This window comes from Clytia hemisphaerica, unplaced genomic scaffold (assembly GCF_902728285.1).
Source record: "Clytia hemisphaerica strain Z4C2 unplaced genomic scaffold, Clytia hemisphaerica genome assembly, whole genome shotgun sequence".
Classification (NCBI taxonomy): domain Eukaryota; kingdom Metazoa; phylum Cnidaria; class Hydrozoa; order Leptothecata; family Clytiidae; genus Clytia; species Clytia hemisphaerica.
Window position 1 is genome coordinate 1,268,380 of NW_027103359.1, and position 16,683 is coordinate 1,285,062.

The 16,683-nt window shown below is 35.4% G+C and overlaps 2 protein-coding genes and 1 long non-coding RNA gene across 5 annotated transcripts in view; 1 reads left to right on the forward strand and 2 right to left on the reverse strand.

The window, feature by feature from the left end:
• LOC136822393 (UMP-CMP kinase 2, mitochondrial-like) overlaps positions 1 to 16,683 on the forward strand; it is a 33,131-nt gene that overhangs the window by 11,691 nt on the left and 4,757 nt on the right. For 2 of the 3 annotated variants that reach the window (XM_067078661.1, XM_067078646.1), the window contains exons 4-5: positions 7,800 to 8,033; positions 8,810 to 8,950. In XM_067078661.1, the coding sequence (XP_066934762.1) occupies positions 7,800 to 8,033; positions 8,810 to 8,933 (358 nt within the window). In that variant the 3' untranslated portion in view covers positions 8,934 to 8,950. Of the gene's footprint in view, positions 1 to 7,799; positions 8,034 to 8,809; positions 9,554 to 16,683 lie in introns of those variants that run through there. The other variant, XM_067078653.1, reaches the window with a different exon arrangement.
• On the reverse strand, positions 4,176 to 6,109 carry LOC136821544 (uncharacterized). Its single transcript, XM_067077772.1, has 2 exons — positions 5,855 to 6,109; positions 4,176 to 5,205 (listed from the first exon to the last, which is right to left on the reverse strand). The coding sequence occupies exon 2, from the start codon at positions 5,022 to 5,024 to the stop codon at positions 4,176 to 4,178; it is 849 nt and encodes a 282-aa protein (XP_066933873.1). The 5' UTR covers positions 5,025 to 5,205; positions 5,855 to 6,109.
• LOC136822463 (uncharacterized) lies at positions 9,837 to 16,292 on the reverse strand. The gene is made up of 4 exons (XR_010848903.1): positions 16,176 to 16,292; positions 11,003 to 11,103; positions 10,667 to 10,743; positions 9,837 to 10,094 (listed from the first exon to the last, which is right to left on the reverse strand). It is a non-coding gene; the product is annotated as an uncharacterized lncRNA (long non-coding RNA).

Genomic DNA, 16,683 nt, shown 5'->3' on the forward strand with positions numbered 1-16,683 from the left:
GTTTAGCGGTAAACCCTCAAGTGTGGTGGAGCCCAATTTTTTAAAACCATATTTTTGACTGATTTCACCTACAACGGTTAAAGAGTTTTATAACCTGACCCTTGTCAGTTTTTTTGGCCCAGCTCTGAGTGGTAGGCCTTTCATTTGCAACTTTCTGTCCGTCTGCGGCTGATGGTGGATTCCGTCTGTGTGTCCGTTTTGGTAGAAACGGCGATTAAAACCAGTAACACACTTTTTAATTTTGCTTTCTGGAGAGGGAAAAGCTTGCTATATCCGACTTTAGCAAGCTTTTCCCTCTCCAGAAAGCAAAATTAAAAAGTCTGGCTATAAAAGATATATTTTCTGATTCTGCGCTCCTTCAAAACAATCTTCAAAACAAAACAAGATGGCGATCGAAGCGAGGAGGTTGATTCATACTTTCTTGAACATTTTCTTTGCTTTAGTGGTCAAGAGACTTTCAAACGAAAGAAATTTTGTGAAACCTTTTTCAACATTCTGCCATATCTTATAGTCTTTGCTCAAGTTTTCATGAAGTTTTATGAGTGAAAATTCTACCTTAAATCACTTTCATTTTTAGTTTCTTGTTTTCAAAAAGACTTTATTTTTATGTGTAAATTTGAATCAGATTGGAACTTTTTTCTTGATGCTGCACAAGAAAACAGTCACTTCTGGATCTGTCGCTGTTAACTTTTAACAACGGTCAGTGGTATGGTGGGACGTGGTATGATTTTCAAACTGGACACATAATTATTTCAAGTAAACTGATTCTGGAATTTGTTAATGGACACTAAAATGGGGATCATGTGTAAATTGGAACAAGATTGGAACTTTTTCAATGATGCTACGCGTGAAAATGGTTATTTCTGGATCTGTCTCGTTTGATGATTGGTGGCTTGATTTTTCAAACTCGACACAGAATTATTTCAAATAAGCTGATTATGGAATATGTTAATGGAGACTAAAATGCAGCTCATGTGTAAATTTGAACAAGATTGGGACTTATTTATACTTTTCTAGGTTTGTACTCGACATGAATCTTTGGAAGTCAAATATATGTTGAATACGGTGCTAAAGGAACCGAATACTATAGGTCATAGTCCTAAACATCCTGAAAAACTAATTTTCGTGGAACTTGTTTTCGCGGGAACTAATTTTCGCGTTTTTTGGGTGTCTTACTATTTTTACTATAAATTCCGAACACTAGCTGATTTTTTTATCTTGCTCTTATGTCCCATGAATTGAAATGTAGAAAAATACCGATGGAAGACTATATTTTGCAGTAGCTTGCAAACAATGATTTGTGCTTCAACTCTACAGGGAAATCCACCATGACACAGAATTTGGGTAAATTTCTGGGAGCTGAAATTCTCGGCACACCGCCAGCGTCGATCAAGCATATACGTAAACATTTTGACGTCTTTCCTGAATTATGCCGCCGTTCTTTTTACGCTTACAGGAATTACGTAGCTGCGGAAGAAATCATATTATTATTATTATTAACTTTTTATTTTCTGTTGGTAACAAAATAGCTTCATATAAATACAAAACTAATAAAAACCAACACTAGTAAAAACTATTTAAAAATAAATAAAGTAATAAAAAATTAAAAAGTCAATGGAGATTATGCACAAATTTTGCAGTTACAATTTTCACCCGACCAGCTTTGGAGTTTAATTTTGAAAAGTTTTGGAGAATCGGCAGCTTTGATTTCAGAAGGCAGGCAATTCCAAAGAAGACTACCTCGAAAGACTAAGGAGTTTAGTCCGTAGGTTTTGGTTTTGCGTACATTGGGTAAAAGAATTCTCCTATTTCCAGAACGAAGTATATATGGCGACTTTGTTAGAGTAAACATATCCCATAAAAAACTTGGGCTTTCTCTCCAAATAATATTATATACTGCACGGAGAAGAAATCTAAGATTCTTAACATGTATGGAAACACTGGCATCCTTGTTTAGTAGAGTTTCAAAGTCTGAAGAGAAATCAAAATAGACTGCTCGCAACGCCCTCGCATGGACTTTGTTAATGAGGGTATCGTTGCCTTTGCAGCCATACATCCAGATTAAAGGGCAGTAATTAAATGTTGACAAAATATAGGCCTCTGATAGTTTTTTGGCGCTGTTGATATTTAAATACGGTCTTATCCGAAATAAGGCCTTAACTTTGTTGGATGCTGATTTACACAGTGTCTTGACATTGACACTTACAATCTATTTTAACGCCTAGAAGTTTAACAACAGTTTTCGCTTCTAGAGTTACATTACCAATATTCAATTTAATATGATCAATATTTCCTACATTCCCGAGAAGCATCAGTTGAAATTTTCCTGGGTTTGCTGCAATGGAATTTACTCTAAACCACTCGAGTAAATTCACAGTTTCAAGTTCTAGGGTTTGCAAGACTTGGAGAATGCATTTTGCAAAAGCAGAAAGTGAGTTGTCATCAGCAAAATTGCAGACTGATGCTTCTTTAACAAATTCAAAAAAATCGTTTATGAATACATTAAAAAGTAATGGGCCTAAAATAGAACCCTGAGGAACACCAGTTTTGAGTAAAAGAAAATCACTAAAAATACTACCAATTTTTACCCTATGATAACGATTGGATAAATAATCTTTCAACAAGCAAAGACTTTTCAGATCAACTCCATACGCCGCACACTTTGCTATTATTAGATCGTGCGGTAAACAGTCAAAGGCTTTTGAAAGATCCATTAGTATTGTACCAACTATATTTCCATCATCCAAGCTTTTTTGCCACGATCTCAAAAGTTGCATAAGTGCATGCTGAGTTGAGTGTCGCTTACGAAATCCACAAAGTAAATTACAAAAGATTTTATCGAAATAGGATGTTAATTGGTTTGAAAGAGTTTTTTCGAAGAGCTTGGAGATAGCTGGCAAAATACTAATGGGTCTAAAGTCGCCAACGTCTTGACTATCTTCAGTTTTTGGAACAGGAGTTATCTCAGCAAGTTTTAACTTGTCAGGAAAGGTACTATTTTCAATAGAATAATTTATAAGATTTGTTATAAATGGACAAATGATACTAACCGAAGATTTCAAAATTTTGTTTGGTATATTTCCACTAGTCTTTTTTGAACAGTTCAATTTCAATATCATCTCATAGACCTCAGGTATAGCAACCTTTTTGAATTCAAATGGACCGTGGGAATTGTTCGATTGGATTTTGAGAATACTAGGATGGTCAGCATATTTTAACATTGACTTTGTGACTGACATGACAGGATCGTTATCAGAAGTAGAATACCCACTGTTCCATTCGAAGAGATTTAAGGGCTTTGTGATGTTATTGAAGTAACTATTGAACAGTTCTGAAATCTCTCTCTCGTCTTGCGTAATAGAACCGTCGGCAGCATTTAAGACAATCCGAGTGTCCGAAATGCCTTTATCGGACATGAAAGGTTTACAAAAATTCCAGAAGTCTTTCGGGCGACCATACAAATTCTACAATCACGTCCAGTCGTTCTTGACAGGTTTGTTATTTAAAATATCGAAGTTAGATTTGATATACCTCTGATGATTAATGTTGCTTCGTTGGCATTTTAAAATTCCTTAAACATAATAAATTACTTGGACTTTTATAGGGATGAGCGGATGCTCAGATTTCCGATCAAGAAATCTATGAAGTTTAAATAAAACACGTTTAGATTTTCGTTCGATATCGAGTACCGAACTTAAGTCTGCTCCGATATCAATTTGTAGCTAAATCAACAATGGCTGTTATTTGATGGACCTAGAATTGTAGATGTCCGTGTCGTGCTCGTTGAAAAGATATTTTGAGTGAAATGTGAAATGAGCTCTCCCAGAAAAAAATAGATTATGGTGGGGTGGTGGAGGATATACCTTTTTTTGGAAATTTACCCCCGGACATTGTGACTTCTAACCCCCTGGACAAGCATCAGTTGACCCCCTGGAAATTCAAAATTACCCTCATACAGAGCAAAGCTACCCAAAAACAGAGCAATTTTACGCCCCTGGACAAGGCAAATTTTATGGATTTTTCACTACCCCCGGACACTATATCCTCCATATATTCTGGAAGAGCCCAATGGATGAAATTAAAATGAAAAATAAAAAGCAATTGTGGACATTTTGGTGAATTTCTGATCGCATAATCGATTCTAACAACTAACAATTATAGTGTAAAAAGATATTTTAAACCAACCCAAACGTATCACGTATAATATATGGTAACTTCTTATAAAAATTGTAATAACATATTAACAGAAAAAATAACATCAGACCAAAAATGATATCAGGAAAGTATGATTTTACAACGTACCAATCAAGATTTTCTTTCTTCTTATAAAGGGCGTAACCACAGCCAACCAATATGAAGATGTAAAAGAAAAATAGATAAGTGGTCCTGGAAATGTCTCGTCGTGGAGGAGGGATATTTTGAAGAGTTTTTATGCTAGTTATTATTGATTGGTGCAGCATGTTCAGTTGAGCAAGAATCATTTCCATATCCACTTCAGTATATTCAATACTGGGGTCCAATGCCCTAATTGCATTTTCTCTAATAAGTCCATCAGGGGATGTCAAATTTTTTAATTTGTCTCTAAGTTTCTTACACACATGTGCGCTACTTGGAGCATCTAAGTATTTGACGTGCAATGGAACAATCCATGAAGGTCCGTACTGAGCATACATACGTTCTTTAGCATCTTTATGGCAAGCAAGTTTCGCCGAGTCCATATAACAAGAGCACATGTCCCTCATGGTTGGTCTTGCACCTTCATCTGTCATCATCTCGTCTGCAATCCATTCATTGAAAACCATATGAACTTGTGGACATCCTTTCACTGTCCAATGGACTTCAGCATATATGACATCTGGTGTTTTCCACATTGAAATACCTTTAAAAACTTTACGTAACTCGGCGTAAAGTATTCCTTGTGGGATATCAACGTACATATCTACGTCTCCATCTGATGATAGACAAGTACTCTCTCTTAACACACCAAGCTCTGTTCCACTTCTAGGGAAATAGATGGCTCCCATTCTATCCAACTGTTGCCATAACTGCTGGTGGATTTTCGAACATCTTGTTGATTTTTTGCGCTCTTGTCCGAAAGTGCAATTCGGACGTATGAAATCAGGACCTGGTTTAATAGCTGGCCTCCACTTCAACCTTCGGTGGGGATAATCCGTATAAGTGTTTCTAGCGTTCGCATGCCACCATCTATGATAAAAGGAGAAAGAAACTTTTGCTTGACTTCACGCCTTGTTATAGGATTACGAGACTTTGGCATTTGTCAACTCTTAGGTGTATTGAGAGATGCCGGGTATATATGTGTAAGGATCGGGTTTTTACCATCCATATATGTTGTTATTATTATTATTACTTAAGTTTTTTAACTGTTCATTATTTCTCATTAGGAAGGTATAGGAAAAGGATTTCTTTATATGGTTTTGATGAAGTTGACACTTGTTAGATTATATAAGAATTGAATTAATATTAACCCCTTTTGGATTACCCAATGGTAACTTTGAATTTTAAATTGTCATTATTGTCCCTTAGGAGAGATAGAACTTATTACGTATAAAACGAGGGAGGTTCGAGCTTTTAAGGTGGTCCTTTAAAAATATAAATGTGGGTGAAACCCTCTACAATTCTTCCGTGGTTTGATAGAAAACATTTTCAACTGTGATGTGACTTTTCAGAACTAGTAGCTCTAGAGTTACAATTAAAGTTAGACTTTTATCTTTTTAGTAAAGCAAATACCTAGTTTAACTGATATTTGGCTTGGTCTCAGTAGGTCGGAAGTTGCTAAAGGTCTAAAGTTTTTGTGAGTCTCGGGTATATACTATTGTTATGAAGTGTTACCTACCTCAAACATTTGTCAGACCATCTATCCCTGACTACACCACTCAAATTAACGTTTTGTACATGATGTAAAAATCTTGGGTACCATTTCTCATTTTTCACTTTGTTATTATTAAAATAACGTGGATAAGGACAATCTCCATTCCAGTTTTCTTCGTAGTAATCATCTGATTGGAACTCTCTACTGCTGTTGTATTTTTGTTGCTTTCTGTTAAGAGGTTTTAACTCATTGTTGATATTTTCAGTTGTAGGCGAGGCTCTGGGTTTCTTTTTTGAAGGGGCGCCGAAGAGCAAGTGGCGCCAAAAGAGATTTTTTTAAACGCCCCAATCTTAAAAATCATACTTTAAGCGCCTTAAATTGTGCCCAGGACCAATTTTACTGAGATAATTTTAAAATACTTGCAATTTTTTTCGCTCGCTTCGTTCGCAATACAGTTAATTGGTAACTTCTTTGCAATCTAGCTAATATACAAGTTTTTTTGTGTATAATATAACATTATTAAATGAAAATCTAACTGCGCCCCAAGACCAATATGCTGACAACAATATTGAAATCATAAAACATCAATTTTTTCCCTCGCTTGGCTCGCATAACACATTGTTTCTTTAAGTTTCATTTCACTCTAGCAAGTGTCAAATTTGTCTATTTTTATTTAGTGATTTAGGGTATCTTGGCAGTTGATTACAAAAAATTTTCTAGTCGGCCCCAACCATGGCGGGGCCTGTTTTTCCCTTTTCAAAGATAAATCTACTCCTCTCCACTAAATATTTCCTTCCTCATTATGCCTACACAAATGAATTAGTAAAAGTTTAGAAAATGGTGGAAAATTGGAGGGGGGGCATTTAAAAAAGATTGACTTTGGCCCCTCCAGAATAATTTTCCCACAACGCCACTGATAGTGCTAAAAGCATACCATTCAAATTTTGTTTTGAAAATGAGATCAATGAGATAAAAATATCAGATATCAGCCAAAATTGACAATGTTTTGACAACACTTTCATCAGCATAAAATGACCAAGCATAATTTGAGGATGAAAATTAAATTTTGCTAAGCATAAAGAGCCTCATATGCTTATAAAGTAAAAGAGTTTACCACCCCAAAAAATTACTAAAAAGGGCTTTTCCAGAAAAAATTTGAATATGGGGGGTGGAGGATATAACAATTTTCAGTGATTTGCCCCCCGGACAAGTGACTTTTGGCACCCCGGACAACGTGTTTTACCTTCCGGACAAGCATTAGTTGATCCCCGGACAACCCAAATTACCCCCGGACAGCAAATTTACCCCCCGGACAATATATCCTCCACCCCCCCCCATGTACGGGCATTTTCTGGAATAGCCCATTCTGACAATCAAGCAATATAAAAAAAATTTAAGGCTACTGAAAAGTTGAATTGATAGATGAAATAGAAAATTGAACATGAAAATCTTAACATTCCAGATGTTGAAAATTTTTCCGACCTTCAGGGCTTTAGCGTGTCGGATGAAAATTTCTGTGTCTGGGTGCCAGCCCGTTAACAACTTGAATTCCACCTGTCTTATTTTATGTTAGCTTAGAGACTTTCTTCGTTATTGGCTCACTCAATTTTTTCTGATTTTATATACAAGAATGTTTAGCGGTAAACCCTCAAGTGTGGTGGAGCCCAATTTTTTTAAAACCATATTTTTGACCGATTTCACCTACAACGGTTAAAAAATGAGTTTTATAACCTGACCCTAGTCAGTTTTTTTTTATTTTTGAGCGAAAGTATTTGAAAAAGTTTTTTATTCATTTTTCATTGTCATTATTCGTTTTTCAATTTTTTTTTTTATAATATTTGATTTTTTTTTCAACGAGTAATAAAACACATTCTCATTCGAATTCTATCAAATGTACAGTCTTGTCTCTTTTCATTTAATGTTATTATATATACAGACCTTACACTATTCTAATGATGTTGTTGTTTAGGTATTATCACAGTACAACTGCTTACGCGATCGCTAAAGACTCTGGATTCGGAATCGAGAAACACCTACCGTCTAAAGGTGATCCTTTATATTCATGGCCTAATGATTTGTTGCGACCCTCCGCCGTAGTGTTTCTTACGACAGAAGAGAAGGAGCGTGATGAACGGATGAATATAAGAGACGAACGCACTGCGGAGGAGAACGAGTTGAGAGACAGCCAAATGTTTCGTAAAAGGTCAGTGATTACTTGCGTAAATAAAAGTCGACGTATTTATGAATCTTTTTGTGACAAAACAATGGATTATCAGGTTGGAAAATACTTTCCGTGCAATTTTCCAAATTTCCTCCCTTGAATTAGTCAAACGGGTTGATATCTTTCTACAAGGATTAAGCCATTTGTGTGATTTATTAGTGATAATTATGAAAAATTAATCATTTTTATCATCATCTTGAGTGAATGATCTTCTTCATCAAATAGGAAAGACATTTTTGGGCTAGTTTGAAATGAAATGTTTGCTAAACCCAACGGAGTATTGTTACAGTTGAGTTGTAAGTTGAGAAAAATCAAGAGTGATCGAGTCCAAAATCTTACTTTCTTCACGAATGACTTTCCGGCCATGGATTTATAAAGCCTCAAGGACTAGATATCAAGCTTTTGAAAAGTGTGCCGAGGTTAGGTAGGAAATCCTACCTAAGTCACGTGACATTACAATAGAATTTCAGCGCTTGACCAATCAGAAGCTTCGCGGGTTTTCGAAAACCATAGGAGCAATATTTTTTCCGATTTTCACTTTTTTTTTGCTTGAAAGAGCTTAAAGCACGCCATCTAGCCCTTCGGGCTTTATAAATCTATGTTTCCAGCATGGAAAGCCTAGTTGGCAAAATAGTTGTGCTTGTTATACCAGAAATGATGATAAATTGATGTCTTTGCGCTATTCCTGTGTTGGCAATTTATGATAAGTCCTTCATGAAATATGAAATTCTAGTGAGTTCAATTTTCAACCTTTACAGGATAATGGAAGCATATCGTAGAATCAATTTGGAAGGAGGCTGGGTGGAAGTCGATACAGGTGGCACTCAAGAAGAAAGTTTGCAGAAAGCTGTCAATGGATTGAAACAGATTGATGTGCTTTGAGTTTGTGATCATTAGAGGTATATCAATCATCAAATTTTAAAAGGAGGAATGGTCAAGGCGTCAAGGCGTCAGTATTTGAAACCAGGGGTTCCCGGTTCGGATCCTCACTCCTTCAAATGTTCCGTTCAGTTAGATTACTAGGCTACACACGTTAAAGGTTTTATTTTTACATAAGTGCTCCCGTTTCATATCAGACATATATTTCATATCAGGACAGCGTCTGTCTATTGTTATAATGTTTTTCTTTTTCTGACCAATCTTGCTCCACATCCGTATCAATCCAATGTGAAAAAGCTTGTGAATTAAAAGTTATGAGTAAGCAATCGATATCACTCTTATTTAAAACCAAAACCTCTAAGTATGACTTTATCCTCTAGGTTCTCCACACCAAACTTAGTTGTATAGAAATTGTAGCTGACCAGTACAGAGGGGGCTCCTGGTTTTGATGTAAGATGCTAACACATAGAATTAAACTAGGTCACAGTGTGGATGTAAACCACACCGAAACGACCGCCTTCACGCATCACGCTCGCTAAAGAGCGCGCCTGCATTATCAACGCCTACATATCATTTTCAGTACTTTTTAGATTATTCATTGAAAATAGATTACAATATAGCCACTTTTCATGTCTCGATCATTCAATTCCGAATAAAAGACATTCAGGGGAAAAAAAGAGAAACACCTGGGTAATCTAGTTTAAAAAACCGAAAGTAAATGGTAGACAAAGTAACGAGCCAAGGCAAAACGAGATTAGCGTACCACTATGAAAGAAAACGCCTCCGGCGGTCGATAACGACAACTCGAACATCTGAGCTAAATTCTGAGACTTTTTTTGTGATACTGCGTACCTTTATCGCATAAACTTGTTTCATGAGTTATTGATTGAAATGAAATGAAATGAGTTTTGTTGTAATTTAGACTTTATTTTGTATTCACAACACACACATGCTACTTCTTCAATTCATAAAATACAGCTAGTTTTAAATAGCATCCAAACAGACAGCATCGTGTATTTTGCTGACTTGTCCTTCATACGTATTTTGAGTTTTCAAGAATAATGAACTTTAATATAGCGTTCATAATAGAACGCAAGACGCCTCTTCTTCCGTGATGCGATGAGCCTCGTTTCCATTCATCACCGAACGAATTTCTTTGATGACCTGCAAAGTGAACATAAATATGAATGAGATCTTCGTTCTCCTTACTTATTATGAAGTTTTGGAAATTCCGTTATAAGATATTAGCGAGGTTAAGCACGGCTTTATTTTGAACGTAAAGTGCGATACCGTAGGCCTGTAAATAACTTGTCAAATCAAACCACGCAAGTGAAATCTTATGTACAGGCCTACGGTATCGCACTTTACGGTCAAAATAAACCCGTGCTTAACCTCGCTATTCATGTTTTTATATTTTGATACGCGGAGGTGTTTTCATGTTTGTTGTCCTTTGTGTTTTTCATTGTTTTTTTAACTCCATTTAGACTGCTTCGGGATACGAAGATGTAAAAAGCTACCGCATAATATATGGCGACACAAATTTTTGAGGTTGATGGGATGAATCACATTGCATAGCACCATCTTCCTAAAACTTCACTCAAACTCTTTACTTCTTTTCAGAAGCTTCTTTTCGTTTGAGTATGATCAGGAGCCGGATATTAAATCAGACTTTTGATAATTTATTGAGTGCGAGGTAATGACAAATGAAAAATTTCAAAATTGTTCACAATACTTACAGCATGCATATCAGGGAAACTTCCTGTGTCAAGTTTTGAGAAAATGACTTTATCGTTGATTTTTACTTCAAATGAACCTGGAGAGATTAGAAAATAAAATGTTAAGTCCATATCACTGATTTCATTTACCACATCTCTATCTATAGGTTAAGCAATGCGGTAATCATATTTTTGAACAAGGCTAACAGGTTGAATTCGTTTTCAAATGATCAAGTTGGGCTGATTTCTTGATGACATAATTTCAAAATAAAAGATTAAATAGTGCTAAATTTCTTGTTTCACGCCCACTTTCCTCAGTACTTAGTGATCAGTAAAAATTTTTGATTGTATACATACTCGTTCGTCCAGTTCTTCCAGTAATATTTTCCGATGGAATACCTTCTCGTCCAATCATCTTGGAGAGTTCGTAAAATCGGCTACCGTAACCTCATCCACGGCTAAAATTTTGGAAATATCATAGAAGACCTTGTTCTTTCAATTATTAGAGGTACTATATGAAAGACTGATGAGATGTAGAAGACGGCAAAGATCAAAAGGCAAAATAAGAAATTTTGAGTCAATGAGTACGACAAAAATAGCAGTCAAAATTTTCGGACGTCTGTTGGCGTCTGAAGTCTATTTAACTTTTAGAAAAATTAGAGAGAGTTGTTTGGGTATTAAGGTATGTGTTCACCTTTCTTGACACATTCTCTTTAATTGATCATATCTTTAGAACAACAAATCTTTATATGTATATCAAAAGTATATATTTTCTGAAAGCCAATAAAATTCTCTTTCTAATGGTAAAAGTTTCAGCTGAATTTAAAAAACTGGGCAGGATATAATTAAAATCTTAAGAATTTTAACCTTACCTACTACAAAGAAGTTAAAGTCACCCATAGCTTTTGAATTTTGAAAAAATAATTTCGATACTATGTTCCCAATAGATTGAACTAAAAAAGTGTCTTGGGATTTTTTTTGGAATTGACTTTAACTCTTTAAATCCTAAATTCTGTAAAAATATCGATAAAAAAGTAAATTTAAATGTGATTTTTTCAGTTATCTGTAAATTGGGGGAAAACAACTCGGTTAGAAATAAAATCCTAAGACACTTTTTAAGTTTGATCTTTTGGGAATCGCATAAAAAAAGAATGAAGTCGATATCTAAATGCTATGGGTGACTTTAACTTCGTTAAAAGTAGTATGGTGTGGTAAAATTTCGTTTTTTTCTACATCAATTTGAAATTTTTAACGAGATGATTGCTGTTTATTTGAGTAATCAGTGAAATGTGTCAAAAATATTACGGTTAGTGTAAAACGCAGGTCACAGGTCACAGGTCGCAGGTCACAGGTCACAGGTCAGTGATGACAGGTTAACTCTAATCAATGTCATTGCAGAGGAAAATGTTTGGAAAACACAAAGAATTATCAAAACATAATTCTCTAGCAATTTCATCCATATAAAACCATTTCAAACATCAAAATTTAACCATGTGCTTTTATCGATCTTTCGCAGTTTGCGCCGTGTATAATGCAGACCAGAAAATATTTGAAACCATATTATACGTATAACAGGTATATTACATATTGTAATGTTTGTAATGTTATATGATGGTTACATATAATAAAACAAATCGCTCTAAAACTACCTTCTCAGAGAACTCACGAGCTTCTGATTGGTGTAATTTTATATCCAGCCATATTGTTATCATCACATTCGGCATGCTGAATATTTTTGGTGCTTTTCTCTTGTAAGACATGATATTTTGTAATTCTGTCAATATTTTTGTCAAAAATTGTCATTAAGTCATTAAAATAACAATTGAATAATTAATTAGTTTCATCCTTCTAAAACCACTCTCTTAGGGACCTCACAAGCTTCTGATTGGTGCCGTTTTATATCCATTCACACTTTCTACATCACATTCTGTATTATAAATATTTTTCGTGCTTTTGTTTTTTTTTTTTTTTTCCTTCTCTTTAATCACCAGTAAACCGGTATATCTAAAAAAAATACGTTACAACTTTTGTTTTGATGAAATATATTATAATGAACATAAAAAAAAAAAAAAAACTAGTTTTCTCTGGAAAATAGGTAAGCGGAGAAGAATTACGTAGGGCTTGCTCAAATGGGTTACGAGAAATTCCCCGGGGCAGACTGTGTTTCCGCTACGGGGCCTATCCGTATGGAAAAGTAGTCTGACCAAGGGAATGATCGTTCCTCCCAATAACCCGCGACTGCAAAGATGGAATCGCCTTCGAGGGGATGAACTCGGTGGTGAAAATACCTATCTGGAGAACTTGAAAATGGCGATTCCCTGAGTTAAGAAAAAATAAAAACACAGAGAAATCAAAGCTCGATGATAGTACCTAGGAAAGAAAAAGATATAATAAAAAATGTTTTCGTTTTTTGAACACGTATATACACGTTAAAAATAAGCTATATCCCCATAATATCTAAATGTATAAACAGCCTGACAGCCAGTACCCAGCACTAAGAGGATTGGAAGTAAAAGTGATCTTGGTGGAAACTAAGAGGGCGTAGCGACTAAACCCTCTTCACTCTCGACGCCCTAGGGCGTAAGATAATAGAGACAAAAAATTTGAGAGTAAATCTAGACCGCGAGGGACGATTGAGAAAATAGGGAGTAGGACCTAGCCGAATCAAAACAAAACAAGGATAGATTGGAGATGAAGAATTCGAGAAATGGGTTGGTCTGTCTGGCATGTTGTGAGAAAAAGTGTATTCTATATGCACTAGGATATAGTGTTTTGCAATAATTTTTTTAATATACTATCAGGTAGGTTATGGAGAACTTTGAGTGTTATCATTTGCTATGCTCAGGGTGGAAAAAAAAAGGCATGAGATGTTAAGGTGGGAACATCAGCGAATGATTGACGACTCAAGGATCTCCCTGAACCTATTTCTATATTCATAAATATGCCAGTTATCAATGCAATCACGTAGTTGGAGTACGTCATCAGTTAAATCTAGATTATTGATTTTAGTCGATTTCCGATTAAGAGTACAATCAAGTATGTCAATGTTGTAGTCAATGCAAGTTTTATTTATTTCTGTGATGAAGGAGAATGATCTGTCTTTTTCGTTGAGAGTCAAGACATGGAGCACGTACTGTCGAGTATTAGCGTTGACTACTAGTTCATTTAGTAAAGAGAGCCTTTTGCTGTCAAGGAGTGATGAAATTTGCGATATGTTGTAAAGTTTATCAATAAGATTTTTGGAGAATTTCGATACATCCAACATTGACTTCAATGCACATCTGGCCTGTCTGTCCAGAAAGATCCTTGCGGAATCTGAAAGATGTATGAGTTCAACACCATAGAGTAGCTTCGGTACTACTAGACTTTTAAATAGTGAATGATTTGATTTGGGTGGAGTTTACGGACGCCAGCGGAGATTAGTGATGAAGTGACAGCCCACATCTCGCGAAGACGGTAGTCATGTTGCTGTAAGTTGAGAATACCGTTGTGTGGAGATTTTGTCCATAAGAATCCAAGATGTTTAAGCGTTGTTTGAGGTAGAACCAGGTTACCATCTAGTTGCAGAATTGGGAACTCAAGGGTGTCTTTTCCAGATACAAGAAATTGAGTCTTTAGTTCGTTAAACTTTAGGTTGTGCTTCTGGCCGAAAGACACGCAAATATCGAGAAGAAGTTGCAAACCGCTTAGGGTGGGACTCATTAGAATTAAGTCGTCCGCAAATGCTACAATTGATGTATTAGTTCCGTCGGGTAATCGACATCCAACGTTAAGATCGAGAAGTTCATCAATAAGGTCTTTGGTGTAGACACTGTAAAGGTAGGGTGACAGTATTGATCCTTGTTTCACCCCCTGGGTCATGTGGAATGGATTGGATTTGTTGTCACCGTAGACGACGGATGAAGTGCTCTTAAGATAAGAGTCTATTAAGAACTTAAGAACTGATTTTGGAACTGCTCCTTTGTCATCAAGTTTTTCGAAAAGTTTAAGCCAGTTGCAGCTGTCAAAGGCTTTGGTAGCATCTAGACTACATACGTATACTGGTGAATGGTTTTTATTGTAAAAGTTTATGGTATCTTGGATCAAGAATTCAGCATGGGTCGTAGATGATTTGTTGGTGAAGCCAAATTGTGATGGTGAAGACGATTTCAGTGATGGGCATTTGAGTACGATAATGTTTTCGATGATCTTCGTGAGGATGGGAATAAGACTAATCCCTCTGTAATTGTTAGGGTCTTTTAAAGATTTGTTATATGATTTGACTAATGGGATCATTACTGATACACTGAGTGCTTGAGGAGTTTCGTTCTTGAAGATATTGTTTATGATAGATGTTAATATTTTGATGAAGGTAGGGCTGGAAGCATGAATAAAGTGTTCTGCTTTTAGAAGGTATGGGTCTTGTTAGGCATCATATTTTATGATTTTGTCATTATTTTTGTAAGTAAGTGTCACTATGTCAAAATAGGTTGTTATTCTATTCAATTGTCATTTTATAATATCTAAATAGCATGTATTACTTTTTTGTAATTTAATGCGCTATGTATTGATGTCATGTTATGTTATGTATATGTTATGATCTTATTTTTTTTTCCGGTCTGTACTTTGTTGACCTGTGACCTGTGACCTGCGACCTGTGACCTGTGACCTGCGTTTTACACTAACCGAAAATATTACTATTCAATAGAGGTGAGAATAAACATCAGCTGAATTCTCTCTTTTTTCTTTGTTGTTTCCGAAAGAGACAATTATTTGAGTAAATAATCCATCATAAGACGAACTTTGTTTTTAAATTTAAATGGTTATAACTCTGGATCAAAAAAGATTTTAAAATCGCGATTTTACCAAAATGAAATCCAGTAACTTTTCTAAAACTTTTCACTTTGACTAAAAAAAATTTTTTTGACAAAAAATCGGAAAAAAGGTGTACACATACCTTAAGTACTATATCTACGTTAGCGCAAAAAACACCCCTGCTGTCTGAGTGCCCAGGTAGAACTTTTTCCCACAGCGGGGAAGAAGCATTATTAAATTTTAGAAATTAGAAATATTGTTCTCGTTTCAAAAAATCCAGTTGAGATGGTTTTGGAGTGAAATTTTTTACATTGAATTTCAAAAAGGGCCATCTTCTAAGTGGGACTAAGATTGTTAAGTATTCTTTCCACCGGGGAAGAAAGTTTGGCCAAATTTTCCAGTACGTCCCAACGGGGGGGGGGGGGTTCCTCCTTTCTTTCTGTTTTTGAGTTTTAGAAACTTGATTAGCTTGATTAGTAAGTTTTATATGAGAGATCTTTAAATTTCATTAAATCTTGATTATAAATTTGAATGGCTAGAGGTTAATACAACCATTGGACTTCGGTAGCTTTATAAGAAAATTGAAACAGGTTACCTCAAAATTGAGGTGACTCTAGAACAAGAATTTTATACATGATGCGCATCATCCCCTATATCAAAATTGATTCTGGGGATGTGCGCCGCCCAAGAGTTATGTAAAAGATTAGGCGAAATTCATAGGAATTGATTGTCTTACCAGTATTCGATATCAACACGTATATCTTTTGACATTCTTTTCGACGTGGCTTTTCTACTTCTTCAAAATACTCCCTTTGGAAAATTGGATAAATTTTTACTAAACCATACGTTGGCTTGTACAGGGGGGGGGTCATGCAGTTATTATATAAACACTATGACAATTACTACCGTGGTGGTATCAAAAACCAAAATTTGGGAAAACAGTTACTCCACCAGTGGACTAACTGCAACATGGGTGGTGCCTAAGCCCAAAATTGTCGATTTTGGTAGGATATGGTGTACTAAGTGAGCACATTTTTCAATTTTTCACTTAAAATTTTAGGTTTTTAAAAAATTTCGGAAGCAAAAAAATTCAAAACATTTTTTTCAAAAGTCAAAAAAAAATCAAATTTTTTTCTTCAATCAAGGCATGAAAAATATTTTAACAAATTTGGAAAATGATTGAGATATTTAACTCTTGAACGGTCGTTAATAAGACGTACCCAGTGAAATGGTATCAAAAATGA

What these genes read in the sequence shown, in the direction of transcription:
- LOC136821544 (XM_067077772.1), bottom strand. Translation starts at nt 5,024, where the DNA reads ATGGGAGCCATCTATTTCCCTAGAAGTGGAACAGAGCTTGGTGTGTTA.